This window comes from Equus caballus, chromosome 23, assembly GCF_041296265.1.
Source record: "Equus caballus isolate H_3958 breed thoroughbred chromosome 23, TB-T2T, whole genome shotgun sequence".
NCBI classification, from domain to species: Eukaryota; Metazoa; Chordata; class Mammalia; order Perissodactyla; family Equidae; genus Equus; species Equus caballus.
Genome location: NC_091706.1, coordinates 14,492,457 through 14,516,515, shown reverse-complemented (window position 1 = coordinate 14,516,515; position 24,059 = coordinate 14,492,457). Strand labels below are relative to the sequence as shown.

The following is a 24,059-nucleotide window of genomic DNA, read 5'->3' as shown; positions in this document are numbered from 1 at the left end:
CCAGGCTAATAAGGAGAGATCAGATGTGTGGACAAGTTCTTGGGCCTGCCTTTGTGCAGACTGGGCCCTCTTGTTGTGACTGAGGTGGAGAGCATGAGCTGTGTCTGTAGAACCCTTCAGGTGCACCCTGAGCCAAAGCCTCTCCCATGGTGTCCCAAGTGCCGATGCTGCCATATTGGGTACCTACTGGGTCGAGCATGAAGAGGTCCACTCCTTGTCCGGTGGAAAGAGCCACCAGGGTCGCACTACCATAGAGTGCATAGCCCGCAGCCACAATGTTGCGGCCAGGCTGCAGGGCGTCCTTTTCGGAAGGCTCGTCCTCTGAGGTCTGCAGAAGAGAGAAGAGAAACATGGCATATTATTGTCAGTGGAAAGAACACTTTGTCAGAGGCCTGGACTTCAGATCTTCTGGAACCACTAAAGAAAGTGCAGTTCTCAGAATTTCCAGCTGCAACGACTACATCTAGAGGAGACAATCTGCCATGTTAATGCATGGCTCTAGCTGAGCCATCACAAAGGCCATTCTTGGACTTCTTCCTGTTTCTTGACACAATTGTCTGCATCCTGCCAAGAAAAGCACTCCAAGATGCTAAAACCACAGGCCCCCTTAATAATCAAAAGCCATGCTTCTTAACCATTATAATGACAACTAAGATCACTGAGCTCTGCTTTTGTGCAGCATGCTCTGAGATAGTTATCTGCATCATCTCCAGGCATCGGGTGAGGACTTGGGAGCCTGAGCGAGTGGAAACTCATCCAACACCACGAAGCTTCGGAGCCAGAGTCAAACTCAGCAGCTCGGCCCAGTTCTACACTCTTCCAGCTGCTGCCCCTTGAAGACCTTGTCCCTGCCCCTGCTCCAGGACCCCTGGCTACAATTCCGAACGTTTTCTTGAGGAAGCCTTTTTCTTTGGCATAGCAGCACTAACAGTGCTGATGTGAGTGGGAATTCGGAGAGACAGGACAAGGTGGGGAGGCTGAGGAAGAAACAGCAAACCTTCTTTCTTTTTTTTTTTTTTTTGAGGAAGATTAGCTCTGAGCTAACTACTGCTAATCCTCCTCTTTTTGCTGAGGAAGACTGGCCCTGAGCTAACATCCATGCCCACCTTCCTCTACTTTATAGGTGGGAAGCCTGACACAGCATGGCTTTTTGCCAAGCGGTGCCATGTCCACACCCGGGATCCGAACCAGCGAACCCCGGGCCGCCGAGAAGCGGAACGTGCAAACTTAACCGCAGCGCCACCGGGCCGGCCCCAACAGCAAACCTTCTTGATGGAGGGACAGAGCTGCAGCTGAAACTTGATTTCATAACCCACTTCTCCCAATATCTCTTGAAGGTCCCTTCCCTCCCTACCTCCTTGAGCTCTTAAAGGCAAGAGAATCAAATCTTAGGAATTTGGAAAACTGGTTAGCAAACTTTTGGCCTTCACTGTGAGGAGCTGAGTTGGGGTGGGGGAGGGAGAGGAGGGCACGCTCAGTTCTTTCTCCATCTTCATCTGGGATTCTGACTACACAGTGAACCCTTGAGGGAGGGGAGAATTCTGGCAAACACTCGGGCTCTGGTTCCGTGGTTAACATCATCATGGATGGCCAATGTGAGAGGAGCTTTGAAGGAAAGGTGAATGGGTGGACAGACTTCACTCAACTATTTTCAAATCAAAAGATCCAGATAGATTCAGCTTCACAGACTATGGTAGATGGGTATGACATATGTTGAGGCTCCAAACTCACTTCACACACCATCACACCTGCCGATTGTGGTGCTCCGTGTGCAAGGGTTACATTAGAAATTCTTGGCCTCACTGCTTCTGTCATTTGCTTCTCTACTGTCTGTTTTCTGGCAGAGCTACCTCAGATATTTAACTACACTCTCTAGACACCAGTGAGTCTTTAGCCAAAACACAGGTCTGGAGATTTCCTGCTAAGCAGAAATTCCAAAGAATCTTAAAGTGACAGAGGTGAAAGAAATACCTTTCAAATTATGAAGACACATTTAGTGATTATGTAAACAGAAAACAGAACAACAGTATGAACCCAAATATTATATGCACATTGGAAATAGGCTGATGAACTCTCCTAAAGAATCGCTTCTTAAGGGTAAAATAATAATTTGTATTCATATGGGACTTTATATCTTTCAAAGTACTTTCACATGATGCTTCTGTGAAACAATGGAAAGGCTCTCTGAGCCTTATTTGAAAGAGAAGAGATGGAGGTCAGAAAAGTGCTCACACAGCATCTTGAAACCAGTGAGTGAGAAAGCTGGGACTGGACCCCTATCTCTTGACGCTAAGCCAGAGTCCTTCTCAACTGTCACGGAATATGGGGCCAGTTCGCCCTTTGCTAGTAACATCCTAACAATTTTATTGTAAAACCAAACCTTATCCTTCTTTAAAAATGGCATGTTCTCTTTAATAATTCTTCCTTACTTTCACCATCTTTCATTCTAACACTTTTTTTGCAACAAATTCCCCTTTATCCGACTTGCTCGTGTTTTTTTTATTTTAAAGATTATATTTTTCCTTTTTCTCCCAAAGCCCCCCGGTACATAGCTGTATATATTTTTTTTAGTTGTGGGTCCTTCCAGTTGTGGCATGTGGGATGCCGCCTCAGCGTGGCCTGATGAGCGATACCATGTCCTCGCCCAGGATCCGAACTGGTGAAATCCTGGGCCGCCAGAGCGGAGCACAAGAACTTAACCACTCGGCCATGGGGCTGGCCCGCACGTGTTTAATAAATTAGTTTTATTTCCAGATTCCCAGGGCAACTGCAGATTCCGAGAAGCAGGCCGCAGGGCAGTGATTCTCAAAGTGGACCAGCAGTGTCAGAATCAACTGAGATCTCGTTAGAAATGCATGTTCTCAGGCTCCACCCAGACACAGAGAATCAGAGACTCAGGGCTGGGCCCAAAATCTGTGTTTTCACAAGCCTTCCAAGTGCTTCTGACCCCTGCTAACGCTTGGGAACCACTGTTCTAAAGCATGATCTCTTAAGAACCTTCAGAAAAGTGGACGGCAAAGTCGCTATTAAGTTTTTATCAAAATCTTTGGCCTTCCCCATTGAAGCTTCTGAAACACCTTCGCTAGCCATCAGAAAGATCATATTTTCCGTGTAAGAAACTGGAGTTCTGTTCTGCCGATTTCTCCTAGCCCAGAGACTTTCCTTTCTCCAAGCCACGATCCTGCGGCCTCTGCATCGCGCCCTCTCCTTGGTCCTCGGGTCCCTGCACTGTGGCTTGAAGAGAACCACTCCTCCCCAACTGGCTTCACTGGCTTTTAATTACACACAGAACTCCCTGGCCTTAAAAAATAACTAAAAATACTTTCTAGATCCCAAGACTTCCCTCCATCTATTGCCCTATCTCTGTCTTCATCTAGATCCTGGAATCTAGAATACCTGTCTACACTGGCTGTCTTCCTTCTCTTGTCCCCACTGCAGGCTGCCAGATGACCCCATCTACTAAATCAGGCACACGTTTTCCAGTCCTCCTCTTACCCGACCTCTCAGGAGCACCAGATCCCTTGGCTGCTGCCTCCTTTTTGAGATGTGTCTCTCCTGAGCTTCTATCCACTTCCTTATTTTCTGGCCTGAGATATTGTGATTTATAAGAAATAAATATTTGGTCATTCAGATGGCCAAAACATATCTCTCATATATATTCGGTCTTTGTCCACAGTTTCTGGGTCACAGCTCCCAAAACCCTTGGAATTTCCTTATGAAATGAATGATGGAGGTGTCTTTTGTTATGTGAATGAGGTAACCTTTGGAAAACACCTAAGGATGGGGGGTGGTTGCCAAGGAGCCACCCATGTGATTAGAGGGTTGAACTTTCAGTCCTGCCCCCCAACATCCAGGGAGGGGCCAGGGGCTGGAGGTTCACACTCAGTCATCCACAGCCAGTGATGTAATCAATCATACCTAAGTAATGAAGCCTCCATAAAAATCCAAAAGCTCAGGACCTGGAGAGCTTCCAGGCTGGTGAACACGTGGAGATGCAGGGAGAATGGCACATCTGGAGAGAGCATGGAAGCTCTGCGTCCTTTCCCACATCCCTTGCCCTGTGCATCTCTTCCAGCTGGCTGTTCCGGAGTTATATCCTTTTATAATAAACTAGTGATCTAGTAATTGCTTCTCTGAGTTCTGTGAGCCACTCTAGCAAATTAATGAAATGCAAGGGGGGGCTGTGGGGGCCTCCGATCTAGAAGCACAGGTGATAGCTTGGGCTTGTAACTGGGATCTGAAGTGGTGGGAGAAGGGCAGCCTTGTAGGACTGAACTCTTAACCTGTGGACTCTGATGCTGTTTCTGGGTAGATAGTGTCAGAATTGAGTTGAATTCTTGGACACCCTGCTATATCCAAGAACTTTTTGGTGCCGTGTGGGAAATGCCCCCCTCCCCACATTGAACTCGGGTCCAGGAGACCTCCCCTGGCCTTCTTCCTCTCTCTCTACACGTGCCTTCTCGTTTGCTCTTGCCGGCTCCTCTTCTTCCCGCCCCTGAAAGGCTGGTGCTCCTCCTCAGCCCTTGGGCATCTAAGCATTTGGAAAATGGACTTGCTGAATTGCTGCGCTGTCCGAAGTGGGGCTCTTAGCTGCTGGGAGACACACAAATTGAATGGGGTCTGGAATAGATTCCTGACCCAAACTGGCCCAATCACAATCTCTGCTCCAGAAATCTGGATTTGGGGCTAAAACATTCTGGTTGATGTCAACTTGGGAGCTGTGGGTGACCATCATTCTTCTGCCATTGGCCGGAGAATCAGAGAAAACTTGGTCTACAGAGAGAAGAAGGGATGAAGCAGCTGCATGGCGAGAAAGCAAGATGAGAGACTGTGAGGGAAAAAGCTCTCTCCCGGCCCGACCCTTCTCTGGCCCAGGCCCTCTCTGAGGCTGGCCATATTCCTGCCTTGGGGTTTCCTGATCCATCCCTACCATTTATATCAGAGTCCTAACTAATAAAGCTCTCTCCTCTTCTCATTCTACACACTCCTCAGCAGCCTCATCCACAACCAGTGTTCCAGGCCCCACACAGGTGCCAATGCCTCCCAGAGCTCCATCTTCACTCTCCTGAGAGCCTGGCCTTGGAGCCACCTACCCATCAGACATCCCTGCTCAGGTATCCCACAGACGCCTCAAGCTCAACACATCTAAGATGGGATTCATCTGCCCCATCTCACCCTCCCGCTAAAATCTCCACTCTTCTCCCATTGCTCCTGTCTCAGCAAATGGCGCCATCATCTGTCCACTAGAAGCCTGGGAGTCACCCGTCCCTCCCTTTCCCAGACCATACTCCTCACCCTCCCCTACGACCTCCACTCAATCACTAAGTCAGTCGGTCCCAGCAGCCACTCTTCACAGATCCATGTCCTCCTCTCCGTCCTCACCACCACTTGGTCCTGGAGACCATCGCCTCCTGCCTGGTCCCCCTGCTCCACCCTTGCTCTGCTTGCATCCATGTCACTTCTCTCCTTAAAGCCTGTATTGACTTCCCGCTGCCTTGACGTTCAATATTCTTAACTCATTTTACCAGGTCTTCCATTATGTGGCCCCTGCTGGCTGACTGGTCACATCCAACATCATTCTCCATGCCCACCCACCCAGGCCCTACATTGCAGCAACACTGAGCTTCTTTTTCTTCTTGAACATTCCACCCGGCACCTGGGCTCCAGCACTCTGCCTATGCCCTTCTTTCTAGCCAGAATGGCCCTCTCCTTTCTCCTCATGCCCTTTGCCTGAGGAACTCAGCCTTCAAGTCTTAGTTGAAACATCAGCTTCCGCATGGAGGCCTTCCATGACCTCAAGATTTAGTCTTCCAGGTACTCGATGCCATGGCACCCAGTGCTTCCCCTCTGAAGCTTCCAACGCAACTTTACTAGTGTGTTTAATGTTTGACCTACTAAATAGACTGTAAGCTCCATGGTGACAAGGACTGACTTTCTTGTGCATGTCTATTTTCTTACCATCTAGTGCAATCTGGCCCATGCTCGTTGCATTCAATTAACACATGTACGTTTATACACATACATATGTATACAGGCATATATACTTTTTCATGAGCATGTTGGATAGTCTATTGCAACCCCTAAATTTAATCAATCTCTACTGTTTAAAGTTTAGGTTTTTCCTAAAATTATGTTTAACTTTTTATTTTAAAATAAATTATACGGGCCAGCCCGGTGACACAGACATTAAGTTTGCATGTTCCACTTTGGTGGCCCAGGGTTCACCAGTTTGGATCCCAGGTGTGGACCTATGCACTGCTTGTCAAGCCATGCTGTGGCAGGTGTCCACATATAAAGTAGAGGAAGACGGGCATAGATGTTAGCTTAGGGCCAGTCTTCCTCAGCAAAAAAACAGGAGGATCGGCGGCAGATGTTAGCTCAGGGCTAATCTTCCTCAAAAAAATAAATAAATAAATAAAAATGATTATAGATTCATAGGAAGTTGCACAGATCATACAGAGAGATCTTGTGTACCTTTCACTCGATTTCCCCCAATAGTTACATTTTATGTATTTTCCTAGAGTACAATATCAAAACCAGGAAACTGACATTGGTATCAAGTGTGGGTCTAGCTCTGTGCCATTTTATCAAATGTTAGATTCATATCCCCACCACCACGTCAAGACACAGAACCATTCCATCACCACAGACATCTCCCTCGTGCTATCCCTCCCCACTACCCCTGACCCTGGCCAACACTGATTTCTTCTCCATCTCTAGTGTAAACACGTCATTTCCAGAAGGTTGCATAAATGGGATCAGACAGTTTGGGATCTTGGCTTTTTCGCTCAGCATAATGCCCTTGAGATCCAGCGCAGTTGTTATGCGTATCAATAGTTCCTTCCATTTTATTGCTCAGGAGTTCTCCAAGTGTGGACGTGTCAGCATTTGTTTAACATTTCACCTCCCGTAGGACAGTTTGGTTATTTCCAGTTGTGAGCTATGACAAATAAAGCTGCTACGAACAACCATGTACCTCCTCTTTTTGCTGAGGAAGGTTGGCCCTGAGCTAACATCCGTGCCCATCTTCCTCTATTTTATATGTGGGACGCCTACCACAGCATGGCTTGATAAGCAGCGAGTAGGTCCATACCCAAGATCTGAACTGGAAGACTTCAGGACACCAAAGTGGAACATGCGAACTTAACCACTGCGCCACCAGGCTGGCCCCTCTTTTTTTTTTTTTTAATTCATTGTGCTTTTGGTGTCATGTTAAGAACTCTGCGCCAAGTCCTAGTTCCTGGAAATTTCCTCTTATGCTTGATTGTAAAAGTTTTATGCTTAAACCTATCATCTGTTTTGAGATGATTTTTGTATAAGGTATGAAGCTTAGGCTTTTGCCTGTGGATGTACAATTGCTACAGCACCATTTGTTAAAAAGACTCCTTCCTCCATTGAATTGCTTTCGAAACGTTGTCAAAAATCTGTTAGCCAGAAACTGTGAGATCCCTTCCGGGTTCTCTACTCTGTTCCATTGATCATGTGTCTATCCCTCTGTTCATATCAGTCTTGATGACTGTGGTGATATGATAAGTCCTGAAATTGGGACTGATTCCTCTCACTCTACACTTTTTCAAAATTGTTTTAATTATTCTAGTTCCTTTGCCTTAAATTTTAGAATAATCTTGTCCATATCTACAAAAAATCTTGCCAAGATTTTGAGAGAAAGTGTGCATATCAATTGGGGAGAATTGACCTCTTTTACTATGTTGAGTCTTCCAATCCATGAACCTGGTATATCTCTCCACGCAAGACACACTGTGGCTTCCTTGGTTACTTTCATCAGCATATTGTAGTTTTCAGCATAAAAATACTGTATATGTTTTGTTAGGTTTACACTATTCCATTTTTTGAGCTATTATAAATCGTATTATACCTTAAAGTTTAGTTACCGTGTGTTTATTACTAATATATAGAAATTCGACTGATTTTTGTGCATTAATTTCATATCTTGTGACCTTGATGAACTCACTTATCAGTTCTAGGAAGTTAGTTTTTTGTTTTGCTTTTTGTAGATTCCTTGGGATTTTCTACATAGACCACCATGTTATCTGCAAAGAGGGACAGTTTTATTACTTCCTTTTCAATCTCTATGTCTCTTATTTCTCTTTCTTGTCTTACTGCCCTGGCTAGATCTTCCATCACTATGTTGAACAACAGTAGTGAGACTGTACATCTTTGTCTTGTTCTTGATATTAAAGGAAAAACATTCAGTCTTTCACCATTAAATGTGATGTTAGCTGTTGGGTTTTTGTAGATATTCTTTATCAAGTTGAGGGAAGTTTCCCCTCTATTTCTTGTTTTCTGAGAGTTGTTTTTTTTTTTTTAATTTTGGATGAATGTTGAATTTTGTCAAATGGTTTGTCTTCATCAGTTGATATGATTATATGATTTTTCTTCTTTAGCCTGTTGATGTGGTAGTTTAGATTGACTGATTGTTGAAGATTGATCCAGCTTTCCACCATTGGAATGCCCTACTTTCTCATGGTGTATAATTTTTTTTATGTATTGCTGAATTCTATTTGCTAATATTTTGTTGAAGATTTTGCATCACTCCATGAGAACTATGGGTCTGTAGTTTTCTTTTTCCGAACTGCCTTCATCTGGTTTTGGAATCAGGCTAATACCAGCTTCATAAAATGAATTGGGAAGTGTTTCTTCCCCTTCTCTTTTCTGGAAGAGATTAAGTAATCTTTAGACATTTGGTATAATTCTCCAGTGAAACCATCTGGGCCTGGAGATTTGTTCTTTGAATTCTATTTTCTTAGTAGTTATAGAGCTATTCAAATGATCTATTTTATATTGGGTGAATAATAGTAGCACACTTTTTGAGGAATTGGTCCATTTCATGTAGTTGTCAAGTTTATGTGTGTAGAGTTATTTATAGTATTTCTTTATTATCTTTTTGATGTCTCTTAATATTTTTAAATATCAAAACAATTCTGAGATTTAAAAAAGAGTGAAAAAAAGACATCTTTTTTATTTTAGCTTCCATTTTTATAACTAACTTTTTATATGTTTATTGATCATCTTTATTTCTTATTTTGTAAGTTGCCTGTTTTATGTCTTTGCTTATTTTTGTATCAGAGTTTTCATCTTCTTGTTGATTTTAATAGCTCTTTACATATAAAAGATATTAATGCCTTATATGTGTTACAAATATTTTCCTTGATTGTCATCTGCCTTTAACTTTATTTACAATGTCTTTTTCTTTGCAGTGCAGTTTTTTGGTAATTAAAATTATTCATTACAACCCTTATTATTTTCTTCTCTTGTCTTCATGTTTAGACAGAATTTCTCCTACATCAAGACAAGATCAGAGAAAGATTCTTTTCTGTTTCTGGTTTCATCCTCCACCTCTCCACCAAACTCATTAACTCATCTGTAATCTCTTTCAGTGCATGGAAAAAAGAAAGGTTCAATTTTTGTTTTTTCCCCATTATGGTCCTAGTACTCCAAAAATTCACTTCATATTAGTAATCTCCATTACTCCAGGCTCAATGTATTTGGTGGCAGATGGTTTGGGAAAGTAGACTATTTTTCTTTTTATTGAGGTATAACTTACATATAGCAAAGCACATAAATCTTCATTTTACAGCTCAATGAATTTCTACCTACATATAGTATATACTCACATAACCACCAAGATCAATCTATGGAACATTTCCAGCAACCTAGCAAACTCCCTCCTGCCCTCTCTCAGTCGCCATCACCTCCCCCAAAGGTAACCTCTATTCTGGACTTTATCACCTGGACATCAAAAAGATAATTAGTAGGGGCCAGCCCGCTGGCGCAGCGGTTAAGTGCACATGTTCTGCTATGGTGCCCCAGGGTTCACCGGTTCGGATCCCGGGTGCAGACCTACACAACACTTGGCAAGCCATGTTGTGGCAGGCGTCCCACATATAAAGTAGAGGAAGATGCGCACGGATGTTAGCTCAGGGCCAGTCTTCCTCAGCAAAAAGAGGGGGATTGGTAGCAGATGTTCGCTCAGGGTTAATCTTCCTTAAAAAACAAAAAATAATTAGCTTTGCCTGTTTTGGAACTTCATATAAATGAAATTACAAAGCATGCGTTTTTTTGTATCTGCCTTATGTTTCTCAACATTACGTCTTTGTGATTTTATCTATGTTGTTGCACGTAGTAGTAGTTTGTTCTTTTTCATTGCTATGTAGTTTTCTGTTGTACAAGTATACCACAATTTATTTACCCATTCTAATGTTGATATACATTTGGATTTTTTTCCAGTTTGGGGCTATGACGAATCATTTGCCAGACACAAGCACTCATGTATCCCGGGTGCATACCAGGAGTGGACTTGCTGGGCTTTAGTGTATAAATATATGTTAGGCATTAGCAGGTGCTATCAAAAGTTTTCTGAAGTGTTTGCATCATCTTCTGCTACCACCAACCATGAGTAAGAATTCTAGTTTCTTCATCAACACTTGGTGTGGTTAGTCTTCTTAATTTTAGCCATTCTGGTGGGGTGAATAATGTCTCATTATACTTTTAATGTCCATTTCTCTGATGACTAAGGATGTTGAGCATCTCTCATATGCTTACTAATCAGTTGGGGAGAAAATTTCTTTTTTGAAGTGTTATTCAATGCCTTTGCTCATTCCTTTGTTTAGACTGACAGTATTCTTTATTGATTTGTAGGAGTTCTTTATTTTATATATGAGTCCTTTGTTGGAGATACATACTGAAAATCTTTTCCTTCAGTCTGTGGTTGCATTTTCACTCTTAATGTTGTCTTTGATGAATAGAAGTTCTTAATTTTAGTGAAGTCCAATTTATTAGCCTTTCCTTTCATGGTTAGTGCTTTTTGTGTCCTTAAGAAATCTTTACCTTCCAGAAAGACGTCAAGATATTCTCCTGTGGTTTTTTCCTAGGAGTTTTATAGCCTTACTTGTTACAATTAAGTCTCTAACCTTTCTTAATTAATCTCCGGTATGGCGTGTAGGGTCAAGTGCATTCTTTCTCATATAGAGATTCTCTGGGGCCAGCATCATTTAGTGAAGGATCATCTTTTACTGAAGTAGCATGAACTTCAATGTTGCCCCTTCATAACCAGGTGGCCACACATACATATGTACATGTGTGGGTTGATTTGTAGTTGCTCTTTTGTGTTCCATTGGTCTATGTATCTACTCTTTTTTTTATGAGGAAGATTTGCCCTGAGCTAACATCCATTGCCAATCTTCCTCTTGTTGCTTAAGAACGATGGTCCCTGAGATAACATCCGTGCCAATCTTCCTCTAGTTTATATGTGGGTTGCCACCACAGCATGGCTGATGAGTGGAGTAGGTCTGCATGTGGGATCCGAACCTGCAAACCCAGGCTGCCAAAGAGGAGCATGCGGAACTTGGACCACTCAGCCACGGGGCCGGCCCCTATCTGTGTGTTCTTATGTCAATGAAAGAGTTGACTTTGGGCAAGCTTTGCTTAACTGTAACAATGGGGGAGGGGGTCTCCTGACCCTGTAGGGGTGTTACAACCCATACCCTTAAATTATTCAGACCCACAACTTGCTCCTTCCGTCAGACAGAGCCAGTATCAGTCCTTCTCCTTAGCGTCTGGTTTTCGCTTTCCTGTGATTCTGGTCCCTGCCCCTCACCTGTGTTTACTGCTTGTTCATTTCAATGAGCTCAGCTGTGCATTTAAAGGTATGGATGACATATTTTACCCAGCAGTTCCGGATATTTTGAAGCAGGAGAGTTTTCACGTTGTCTAATCTATGACTTTGCTGGAAATGAAAAGTCTCTACTTCAAGAAAAAGGAAAATCTACCAACAGAGGGCTGAAAACAGTGTGGGTTGCCCCAAATGGTGTTCAGCATTGCTCCTTAGAGATAAAGGGAGCAAGATACCTTTGACAGTCCTCTGACTCTCCTGAAACTTCTATATTGATGCTTATCAGAGAATCACAGAAGTCCTGGTCAGAAACAGGCATCACCCCTGGTTTTGACAAGGTTCTCAGCTGCTGTGCCAGCCCCCCTAAGGTCTCCGAAGTGAGCTGCTCTCTCACTACACTTGGTTTTAGCATCGCAAAGCAGTCTCTTCACATCGTCTTCACAATTTCCATTCTAAGAGGTTTATTAGTTCCTCAAATTTTCCCCCCTTCTTTAGAAATATTATGAAAGGGAATCTACGGTTATTTGAACTAGGCTTCAAAGCCTCTGTTTTCTTCAAAATTTAAGACAAAATCTCCATGTTCAAAGTCACGTAAATTCAAGTGTGAATATCCCATATTATATATAATAATATTTTTCTTTCTTGTTTTAAAGACTCAATTTTTCCAGAGCAGAATTGAGAGGAAGATAGCGAGATGTCCCATAGACCCCTGTCCCCACACAGGCACAGCCTCCCCGTCATTGCTCTTGTTTTAAACCAGTTGGTCTTGAGAAGCTGCGAAGAGCCGTGATGGTGGCATCAGAGCGTCAGAGCGTCCGTTTAATCCCCGCCCCGCCACGCGCCCCCTGCTGATTTCAATGGAGCTGCAGACCTTGTCTGTGCTTCAGTTTGCTGGCAGTAAAAGCGGCGATAGTGTGCGTGCATTTGCATCTCGGCGGAGGTGAGGGCTGGCGCAGGAACAGCGTGCCTGCAGGCGGGTGAGGCAGTGCCTGACAGAGCATTAGCCGTGAGGAAAAAACCAATACCTAAAACTCAAAGATACAGCTGGGTGTCTTTTTCCAGAATCTCATAAACATCAGGCCAGCTATCCCTTTATTTTGACCTCTAAGCTGTACCTCAAAGGAGAAACAAACTCGTATACTCACCGACCTCATCTTTGCTTCACCCTGAACAGCATCTCCGTCTTTAACTCTCTCAGATACCAGAGAAAGTGTCTCGTGTCGTTCTCTCCTGCTCCCTCAGCAAAAATCTCCTCTCTCTCTTCACAAGAAGAAAAGAGAAGCACGGACTGGGAAAGCAACATCCTTGGAGGTTTCCTCTCACCCCTGCTGGCTTGGCTTCCATTTTGTTCTCTGAGACAGGAGGAAGGGAGCGCTCGCCCGCTCCTTGCTGTCTTCTCAGGAGGAGCGCTCAGGCTAATTCAGACATTCTGCTGGGGTTAGTTTCCCACTAAGCTTTTGCCCCTGAAAATCAAATGCTGGCCCCCTTTTTTGGACAACCATCAGCCAAGCAGAAATATCTACTGCAATACCAATATCTACAGACAACACAGTAGGTGATGTGGGGCATACCCAATCCTCTGCTGAGTTTATAATCCAGGAGCACTAAGAGAGACACACATGGAAAATTAACTACACACGTTATGAAATTAGTGCCAAATTGGTAGGATAGAAAATAAGTGATGTCTGCATTTGTTTGATTGTGAGTAATTTAGCAGAAAGAGTGTATGCTGTGGAGACAGACAGTAGGGCCTCTAAAACCAGCCAGAGGGCAGGTCACCCAACTGAACAGTCCTTGAAACCTTCAAGTGCCCCTGGCCTCCTTCTGCCTGAAAGCCCACGGGCACAGGCCAGCCACCCTGACTGGAGCAGGCCTGGTCCCAAGTTGAGGTAACGTGTGGACTACGTGGCTTGGCATGAAGTCTCTGGTAACACTGGATGGATACCACGGGGAACCTCGTACCATGCTGACATTTGTGTCACTTCCAGATTTTCAACACAAGGCACCCTCTATCCTCTTGCTTTACGAATGCTGTGAAGAAGGCAGGGGAAATCGCCAGTGCAGCTCTTCCAACGAGAAGCCTGCAGCAGAGCGCAGACTTGCAGCTCCCAGCCCAGGGGCCTTCTAGAAGCCGTTCCAGGCAGGAGGCCTTAAAGATCAGACTGTCTACTCACCTTTCTGTAGATGGCAAATATGGTTCCAATGGAGGCCAGGCAGTCGATGTTGGAAGATCCATCCAGTGGGTCAAAACAGACCACGTATTTCCCCTAAATGCAGAAGGGGGAGCCATCTGATCAGGTTGCCTTTGCACCAACACACTCTATGTAAGCGGCCGCGTGTGGCAGATAGATAACACAGCGTGAAAAAGCAATCAGAGCAAAGGGATTTCCTTATCAAAAAGCACAGTCACTTATGGAGGGCAGAGCATTTTGCACATATGAACTGTGCAGCTCAGGGCCCACCTGCCCGGAAATGGATGAACCGATGCCCACGCGGGGCGCTCAGGGTCCCACCCCCCTCCAGAGAGCTCTCCTGGCACCTGCGCTGGCTCCACCCTCCCCTCCTACCTGGGCCCACTGGGGACCTCAAGCTGCTGAGGTATGAGAGGACACCAGGTCTGGGAAGAGGTAGGGAAAAAAGATAAAGTTGAGCTAGCTCTATCCATATCCAGTGTCAGTTATTGATTTATTGATAATTCTTTCTGAGCCTCTCCCTAGACAGGCTTTTTTCATTTTGGAGCACTTTCACCGAAAGACTTCAGAAAATCTCAGAAAAATGTCTCCAGGCCTCTGGGTCTGTCTTGTTAAGACAGCTAGTATGCACAAATACATCAGGAGAATAAAAATACCCTTCTGGGTTTTGCTGCGTCCAGCCCACCTGGCTGCTGTGAAGACCAGAAGGCAGAGCGGGCGGGTCTCTCTCGCCCACCCCCACCAGCATCACGGGCTGCCCCAGCCACCATTCCATGAAAAGAAATGCCCAGATACGTTTTACAAGCCTCCTATGTGCAAGGTCCCGTGAGGACGTCAGTGATGGGGACCAGAGTCTCCTGGGTAATTAAACGCTGGTAATGAGCCATCAGGTAAAATGGGAGTCATTTCTCCCACCACTAAAACGACTTTCCCCGGCTCTCCAATGAGGCTGCCCTAGCTTAAGTTGAGCTTTAGTTCTTCTTTTTTTTTTGGTCCCTTGCTCAACCTGGGGGAGGGGCACACAAAAAAGTGGAATAATCCATAAATTGGAAATTCCCCATTCTTCCTGTGGATAATCCAATTCAGCCCATCCATTCCCGCGTGCATTCATTCAATGGCTATTTGGTGAGCATCTAGCCTATGCTGGAACACGTTCAAGGAGCTGGTGTGGGAGCACGTGTGGAGTAGTCAGGAACCAGCATGAAGGCCTGTGTAGCTCAGGCCAGCTGGGAAAGAAAATGGCAGATTAGATTGTAGAGATCATCGAGGGTCGTATCAGTGGAAACGGAAAGTTGAAAATAATAGGTGTGACTTAGCTTCAGTTACATGAAGCAAGTAAAATGCTTTGCACAGTCCCTGGCATACAGTAGGTGTTTAACAAATTTGGCTTGACCTTTTCTGTCCTTTCAGCTAATCATAAAGAAATGGCACCTTGCCCCCAACACTCAACATGTAAAACAAGGGCCAATAGTGCCAGCATTTATTTTGTGTTACTGCATCGCAGCTGAACGTGGGTTGCATCTTCTGGCCGCCAGCAAACCTCTCTCTTTAATAAACTGTGTGTGGGGCCAGCCTGGTGGCCGAGTGGTTTGCATGCTCCGCTTTGGCGGCCCAGGGTTTCCCCAGTTCAGATCCTGGGAGCGGACCTGGCACTGCTCATCAGGCCATGCTGAGGTGGCGTCCCACATGCCACAACCAGAGGCACTCACAACTAGAACATACAACTATGTCCTGCAGGGCTTGAGGGGAAAGAAGAAGGAAAAAAAGAAAAAAAGAAGAAGATTGGCAACAGTTGTAGCTCAGGTGCCAACCTTTAAAAAAATAAACTGTCCGTGAAACCACAGTGAATACAGACCCTCCCAGCCATGCCCTACAGTAACCAAGCTGCTGCCGCATCACGGCTGAGCGTGCGACCTTCGTGATTTCTTCCCGTATTAGTCCAACGGTTCGTCAGGCATGAAGACATCTCTGCAACCACAGCCCCCTTCGGGAAGAGTGTGTTGGGAGGGGCGTGGAAGTGGGGATGAGAAGAGGAAGAGGCTGAAAGTGTGGCTCTCCCTAGAACTCTACTTTTTACCAGACTTGATGATTTTCCAGCCCGGAAGGCCAGCCCTGCTTACCAGTACAGTAAGTGAAACTCATGAACCCCACCCACTAGGCGTTTTGGTAAATTGCTCTGATTTATTTCCTGAATGAATCACTGCCTTGTTAGGGAGTCTTTTTTCACTAGACAGCATAAGACTTTCAACTAATGAAGTATGCAATCCGTTCTTCCCGGCAAACAAAAGTTAAGCAATACAGGAAAATCTCAGAAACTAAAGCAAAGCTGTGCAACCCAAGATTCTTCCCGACTCAGCAGCACCACCTGCTGGGGAGGGGACTGCAGCCCGCCCCGCACGCACCCTCTTCTCCTTGGCCGTGATGATGGCCTCCTTGTTCTCCTCCGAGACCAGGACGCAGGTGCTGTAGGAGGACTGCAGCATGTTGATCACCAGGGAATTGGACAACACGTCCAGCTTCTTCACCTCGTCCCCCGTCACGTTCACGGTCCCCGCAATTCCATACCTAAGAAGACAATGAGGTCACGAAGGGCAGCCCAGACGCTGGGGCACCACAGTGGACCCTACCTTCTTTCCTGGCTCTGGAGGCTCCGGATTATAAAGATAGACCAAGTGGGTCATGTCTCATGGCGGCGATTCTTAACCCTCCTGCCTCACACGCACCTCAGGGGTACTGTCATGGTCCCTTGTTCTCCGGATCGCAAGCAGAATTCAGTCTTACTCGCACACAGACCTGCACTCGGCCTGGGAGGTGACGAGGAACCGAGACTTCATAGTCAGACACATCACCACAACTGTACAGCACTCCAGAAAGTACAGGACCGCCTTCCAGCACTGGAATTTCAACTGTTTGTTGATTATCCTCAAATGCTGGCCTGCTGGGCCCCATTAAAAATTGCCTGCTGTCGTTTGGCGTTACTTGAATAAGAAGGAAATTTGAGGACGGACTCAACGGATTTAGCTCTCCGCTACCCTTCCAAGCCACACAAGAAAGAGCACCACTACGAAACTCTACCCAGCTTTGTGTATTACAGTGTCAACAGGCAAAGGTCTCTGCTTCCCCTTTGTCGGGGATCCTTCTCAAATGCGAGTCAGATGACTTTCACCTCACCCAGAGCTCCCGCGTTCCCCACAGTGGGCCTTGGCCACTGACATTGCCCCTTGTCCCTCTCACCCTCACTCGGCCAATCTCAGCCTCTGGAACCCACCGGGCACACACCTGCCTCACCACCGACCCCCGGTTTTGCTGCCCACCCCCACAATCTTCCCTCTAAGAGCCACGTGGCTATCACCCCACTCAAGCTTTTTGCATTCCAACAGCCACAAAGGTCCTGTGGCCACCGGCACCCAGCAAGCTGCTCCTCTATTTTCATCTTCACTCACAGCATTTCACCCACGGGATGCTCTCTGCGCACCATCAGCTTTTTCCTACCCACCCTCCTAATTGCTCTGAAAGCTTCTCTGGTCCTCCTTCCTGTTCCTGCCACACCCCTGGCACACCTCTGCCATCCCTTCCACAGTGCTCACAATTTGCTCATGGGAATGTCTTTCCCGCTGGATTATCTGCTGGTCAAGGGCAAGAACTGTGACTTACTATTTGTCTCCACAGTGCCTGAGGGCAGAGTAGAGCTCAGCGCGTGTTCAGTGGCCTGTGAAGAAAGGAAGGCAGGAGAGCAGTTTCCTTTCCTCTCCTTTTTTCAGCGCCATTCATTGGCTGAAGGAATTCACAGGTGGTTCTAAGGCAGCCAGGGGTTGAGAACCACTGAGCTACCCTAAGCAGGGCCAACTCACTTCCCACCCTCTTCCCTGATTGACAGCCCCCCCCCCCACCGCCCCCACGCCCCCCACAAGGCGATGTCGGATGTGCAGTGCTGAGCCAGCCGCCTTAGAAAACAACACTGGTAGCCTGGCCTCAAAGCTTGTACCTTCTGGTTCAAAATAAAAGCAAACAACAGCAACAATAAAAACTGGGTTATTTTGCGTCGAAGTCTAAAGGGACCACAAACCCTATCCTCCTGTTTAAACTGGAATCTTGATGCAGCTGCGGCTGGAGAGTGACGAGCTAGGGCGCCGGAGGCCTGCGGTGGGCAGAGCTGAGAAACACAACGTCCTGTGCTTCGCAAAGCCCCCAACATCTCCAACCCCACCTCTACTCCATCCCCAACCAGTGTCCAGGTGCTGGCGTCCTGCTGGGTCTACCCCCATCAACACCCCTCCTTCCAGAAAGAATGGAAGGCCATTCACAGTGAGATCTCATTGCCTGACACCTGCTCCAAGTCACGCGGTGGGCGAAAGCGCGCTTCACAACCCAGCAGAGGACAGTGTCTCCCACCACCGTAACTAACACTGAAGCCTTGCCGACAGTTCCGAGGGGCGACGGCCCACCATCTTGACGCTGGAAAGCCATGGAGAGGCTTCCGGCAAGGCATTCCCTTCTTTCTACAGCAAGGAGCGGAGAAGGAAGAAGGAAAAACACGAGAATTTCTGATCATTTTTGCATTTATCGAGCCTGGACCTAGAGATTTCTTCCCAAAAAGAGGAAGCAAAGGAATGGGGGGCTTGAGCCCCCCTCAGTGGGAAAGTGGCAGGAATATGTGAGAGTCCCGTTCTGCTCTCAGGAGCAGAATTGCTCCAGGACTGACTCAACCTTTTAGCAACTTGAGAAGCAACCCCAGGTCCTCTTAAAATAACCTCAGCATCTTGTTAGAAAGAAGGAATTGCCAGCCAATAGGCTTCTCCTGCTGCCGCTTTGGGCGTCTGTTGCCGAGGAGCCGGGGGAAGGATGCCGGCTGACTTGGCAGAATCCCGGGCCTCTGCCGGGCGGGGACCCCGCCTCAGTCTGCGAGAACGCGCCGGCGCCTCCGTCTCGTTTCCACGGGCCGCGCCTGCCATCTAGTGGTCATGCGGCTGCATAGACATTTCCCGGCAAATTGCCCCAGGTCTGGGCTTGGAACCCTGGCAATCAGGAGCATTTACTGAGCATTTATTACGGGTCTGGCACTGTGGAAATGATTATCACGTGGACTTACTAAGCCTTACAACAACCCTAGGAGTTAGGGGCTATTAGTGTCCTCTCCATTTCATAAATGGGGAAGATGAAGTCCTAGCAAAAATAGATCATTGCCCATGATCACATGGTAGAAAAAGCCAAGTCAGATGAGCCCCTTAATTATCCAATCTCTGAGTCCACTTCGTCTGGACGCTCAACGGCCACAAAGTCAGGCAGCGTTCTGCAGCTTATTGGTACAGCCCTACCGCAAGCGCTGCTGCCTAGCGGGACGTCCCGCACAGAGGAGGCGCCCATTAGGGTGGGTGGACGATACTGTGATGTCAGCAAGCAACAGGGACTCCCAGGAACCCGCTCCAAGCACCGCGGGGCCCACACACAGTGGGAGGCAAAGCCACTACGTAGTGTCCCTCAGCAGGACCCATCACCTGGCAGGAGCAGGACAGAAGCAAATGGCTGCACCTCACATTCATGAAGGTCCTTAAAAGCAGAGCTTGGCCATTGTTGCCAAATGAGGTGATAAGACGGTTATAGCAACACACGGAAGGGGAAAGCCGTCAGAATGCATCTTTAACTAGGATCCCATTACTGCATCACAAAACCTTGTATCAATAAATTCCATACTTATCTTGTGATAATGACATCTTGTGATATAATGCTATCACATTTTTTTGTGTTAAAACACTAACCTGCTAAGAAAAAATCTTAAATTTTGGACTTTGTTATTTGTGCATTTGGGTGCCATAATAATAATAATTAATAATAGGTGCTTTCAACCTCTAAGAAGACCTCCAGTGAAATTACTACAATGAAATGGAAGCCGAAAGAAAGACTGCTTTTTTTTTTTTTTTTTATCATAAACTTAAGCTGCACACTTGGCCATGCCGACCAGCAGCCGTAGCATGAATCTGTCATTCTGTGCGTGGATGAAGCACCAAGGAGAACAAAGTGGAAGGGTGTTCTGCGTCCCCTCCCCCCGGCCCAGCCCCTCCCAGCTCCGTGCGCACCAAGTGGAGAGGAAGACAAAGAAAGACACAGAAGAGAAACTTTGAAAAGCGGCCGGCAGAAGACTCCTTCGGCTGGAGAGAGAGGAGAGGTTGGGCCGGCCCTGGGAAGTCATCTGTTTTGTAAATGACCCCGCTCCTAACGTATTGGCACAGGTTCCGCCTATAAGATGCTCATATCCGCAAAGGGCATAAAGAGACGCTTCAAGTCTCCTTGCGGTTTCTTTGTGCCAGGGAGAATGCAAATACAAGTCATGATAATTCAGTGTGTGTTTTAAGGTCACAAGCCACTGGGCTTGTTATTAAAACACACGGCAACTGGAAAAATTATATATATATATATTCTCCATAGCGTGTCTCAGAGTATTTTGTTTCTTTCTCGAAATGTCAAAGTACCCTTTATCACAGCACACGTGACAGTAACACACACAACTTCCCTCCAGGGCACAGAGGCAAACAGCTTTCCCTGCGGTTTCTCGCCCGGGCACCCGCACCTGCGGCGCTGCGCACACCCGCCCCGGGGGCGGCTGCGGGTCGGGGAGGCCCGCGCGCCCGGCCCTGCGCCCCCGACTCACAGGTGGGCCAGGCCGGCCTTGCGCACGGCCGAGGAGATGGCTTTGATGGCGGTCAGCATGGAGTTGAGCAGCTGCGTGAGCTCCCCGGTCCCTTTGGCCTGACGCCCCTTCTCCATAACGTAGCGGGTCAGCGTGAGCATGTCCGTTTCGAAGGGGCTTCTGTCCGTCATTGCGGCGGGGAATTTTTCAAATCCTTCTTTCCTCCCTGCAGAAAGCCTTGTTGATCTCTGAGGGCTGTGGCTCCTCCGTATCAGAGCTGCTTAGAAGTCTGTGCTGGCCGTGCCAGGACCTTTAAGGAAAAGTGCTCCAGCCCACGTGGTTGAGATAACTGGGCGAGCCCTCAAGGAAATCTCCCCAGCGAGGGCTGGTTCTCAAGGCTGCCAAGGCCACAAGCAAGCTGTAAATAGAAACGGGCAGCCCAGAAACACAGACCTTCTTTCTCTTGATCAACCTTTCTCTTTAAAGATCCTAAGAAGCAGTCATTTACTAACAGGTGGGAGATGAGAAATCTAGCTATTGAAAGATGATCCATAAAACTCTCTTCTTTAAGGACTCAGGATCCTTGGCATGTGTCTGCTGCAGAACCCGACCTCCCTGTAGTCATATAACTGGCAGATTGGCAGACGTCTTATCTGGGGTAAGGGTTACATAAAATAGTGGCAATCCTGGGACCTCTGAGCCAGAGTTCTTTCACATAAGTTTGAAAAGGATGCTTTTATTCCCAAAAAGCATGCATGACTGAATGGATCTCCAAATCTGGAAGAAAAAGGCTGTGTTGCTAGCACAGAGCCTAGCACCAGAGTTATTTTATCAGTTTCTCTAGATCTGCACTTTCATATAGGAAACACTACAGAAGAGTATAAAGAAAAAGTGCAAGTTCTCGCCACCTGCCCATCCCCCAGCCCACTCCCTAGAAATAACCACTAGAGCTGGGGGGGGGGGGGGCGCTGTTTTGGTAACAGGTGCCATCAGGCTGGGGCGGGGCGGGGGGTGGTGGTCTGCATAGGGTGGTCCAAGCACTTTCTCTAGTGGCCAACAGATCCGGCTCTGAGTCCCACGCTAGTCATCTGCCAGTTGTACCACCTAGGAAAGTTCCTGGAGCCTCAGTTTCCCCTTGTAAATGGAGATGACAATGAAACATCTACCTCACAGAGTGGTTGTGAGGATGAAAGGTGATAGGCGTGCCTGGCACATCCCATTTCTCTTGTATATATAACTGTTATGTATACATATATAATTCCGTTTTACAAAATAGTAGAACGTGCACATTGCTCTGTAATTTGATTTTTTTCCTTTGACTTATTTCGATTAGAATGTGTCTAGCTGCTAGTAATAGAAAACTCAGAGTGATTTAAATCTTGGAGTTCATTTATCTCACATTTTCTCATGAATTCTCTAGGAGGCGGCTGCTGGCATGCATTGAGCCCTTCACAGGTTCCGCTGGGAACCACTCTGTCTCTTCTTGGTAATCCTTGGTCAGCTGGCTTTTGCCTCCAAGCTTGTCATTTTAGCTCTGAACATCTCGTCCATGCTGAAGACCCAAAGAGGGGAGAAAGGCAGCTCAACCACATCAGTTCCTTTTTATTAGGAAAGAAAAATTTCCCCAGAAACACCCCACTCCCTGCTTCCAGCAGACTTGCACCAATGGCGCACTGGCCAGCTTTGTATCACATGGTCATCTCTTGCTGCAAGAGTTGGGCACTGGTGTTGGATCAACCATCTCAAGTGTCTGCCATAGCCAAACGCATTGGAAACACATCTGTGTGGGCCCTGAGAGACGGCCTGCATCCCAGGGTGGACAATCAGGTGGACCACGCTGTGACAGGCTTCCTTCTCTGTGCGTGGGCTCGTGCGAAGGCTTCTGGGAGATACAGCTCTGGAAGAGGAGCAGCTCTGCTGGAACGTTTTAATTTTGACATCACCAGGATGTAAACCAGAAAACTGTCTTTTTCTTTTCCAAGAGCTTCTGGGAATTGCGACGCCTGTGGAATGGAACTTTCTTTGATCCTGCCCCGTCTAAGTTTTTGTCTTTTGCATGACAGATCAACCATGATTCGTCGGACGTGATTATAGAAAGAGCAGTGGCTGGAGATGAGGAGTTCCGGGCCAGTAAATGACTGCCAGACCAAGGAGGGCCTGGTTGACCGGTGTCCAGGTTCCCTTTAAAGTCTAACATTGTCATTTGATTAAGGTTTTCCCACCTGATGGTACAAAACAGTGCCACTCAAAGTGGACCTCACATCTTTCTTAGAGAAATGAATACGTACATTCACACAAAAACCCATTCACAAATATTGACAGAAGCTCTGTTTGTAATTGTCAGAAACTGCAAATACCCAAATGCTCTTCAATGGTGAACGGATAAACAAACTGTGGTAGATCCATAAAGTGGAACACTATTCAACAGTAAAAAGGAACAAACTATTGTTACACGTAGCACGGAGATGAAACTCAAAGGCATTGTGCTGGGCAGAAGCAGCCAGTCTCATAGTCTTACAGAGACAGAGAACAATGGCCCCAGTTGCCAGGGGTAAGGGGTGGGGAGGGGGCCGGAAAAGGGAGTATTTTGCCTGATGGAACTGTTCTATATGCTGATTACGGTGATGAAGACTTGAATCTATATGTGTTAAAATTCATAGAACGGTACATTTTTTAAGTCATTTTACTGTAAAACAAAATACAAAGAGAATCATGGACAGTCTGCAAACTGTGCTGGTCCATGACAAGGGAAGTAGAAAAACTGAAAGTATTTAGAAATTTCTATAGCAATTTTTCTGTTGCGTTTGTTCTGATTATATTTATTAAAATGTAATTTATGTTTAACAAAAAAAATAATTTAAATGGAAATGAAATTACCATCTAACACAAATCAGTTGGGGCCTATATTTTGTAATTATTTGTTTTTTAGTTCATTTTCCCAGTAATTTTTTTTTTTTTTTTTTTTTTTTACCATTTTGACCATTTTTAAGGTACAGTTCAGCGGCTTTAAGTACATTCACATTGTCCTACAACCATCACCATCATCCATCTCCAGACCTTTTTCATCTTCCCAAAGCGAAATCTTGTGCCCATTAAGCACTGATTCTCTGTTCCCACATAGTCCCCAGCCCCTGGAAGCCACTGCGCCACTTTCCGTCTCTACGAATTTGACTGTTCTAGGTACTTCATATGAGTGGAATCATACAATACTTGTCCTTCTATGACTGGCTTATTGCACTTAGCATAATGTCTTTGAGGTTTATCCACGTTGCAGCATGTGTCCAAATTTCCTTCATTTTTAAGGCTGAATAATATTCCGTTGTACTGATACACCACGTTTTGTTTATCCATTCATCCTTTAACGGACACCTGGGTTACTCCTACCTTTTATTTTTAGGTATGCTTTTTGGTGAGGAAGATTGACCCTGAGCTAACATCTGTTGCCAATCTTCCTCTTTTTCTTTTTCCTTTTTTCTCTTTTCTCCCCAAGACCCCAGTACGTAGTTGTATATACAAGTTGTAAGTCATTCTAGTTCTTCTGTGTGGGATGCCACCTCAGCATGGCTCGATAAGCAGCGTGTAGGTCCACGCCCAGGATCTGAACCTGGGG

The 24,059-nt window shown here is 46.2% G+C and overlaps 1 protein-coding gene across 1 annotated transcript in view; it reads right to left on the bottom strand.

Moving 5' to 3' along the window:
- Positions 1–21,091, bottom strand: part of FBP2 (fructose-bisphosphatase 2) — a 53,153-nt gene extending 32,062 nt beyond the window's left edge. Inside the window, exons 1-4 of the mRNA XM_001495721.5 lie at positions 20,471–21,091; positions 16,227–16,389; positions 13,807–13,899; positions 188–328 (exon numbers count right to left, since the gene is read on the bottom strand). Of these exons, the coding sequence (XP_001495771.1) occupies positions 188–328; positions 13,807–13,899; positions 16,227–16,389; positions 20,471–20,640 (567 nt within the window). The 5' untranslated portion in view covers positions 20,641–21,091. The remainder of the gene's footprint in view (positions 1–187; positions 329–13,806; positions 13,900–16,226; positions 16,390–20,470) is intronic.
- Positions 21,092–24,059: the final 2,968 nt, after the last annotated feature.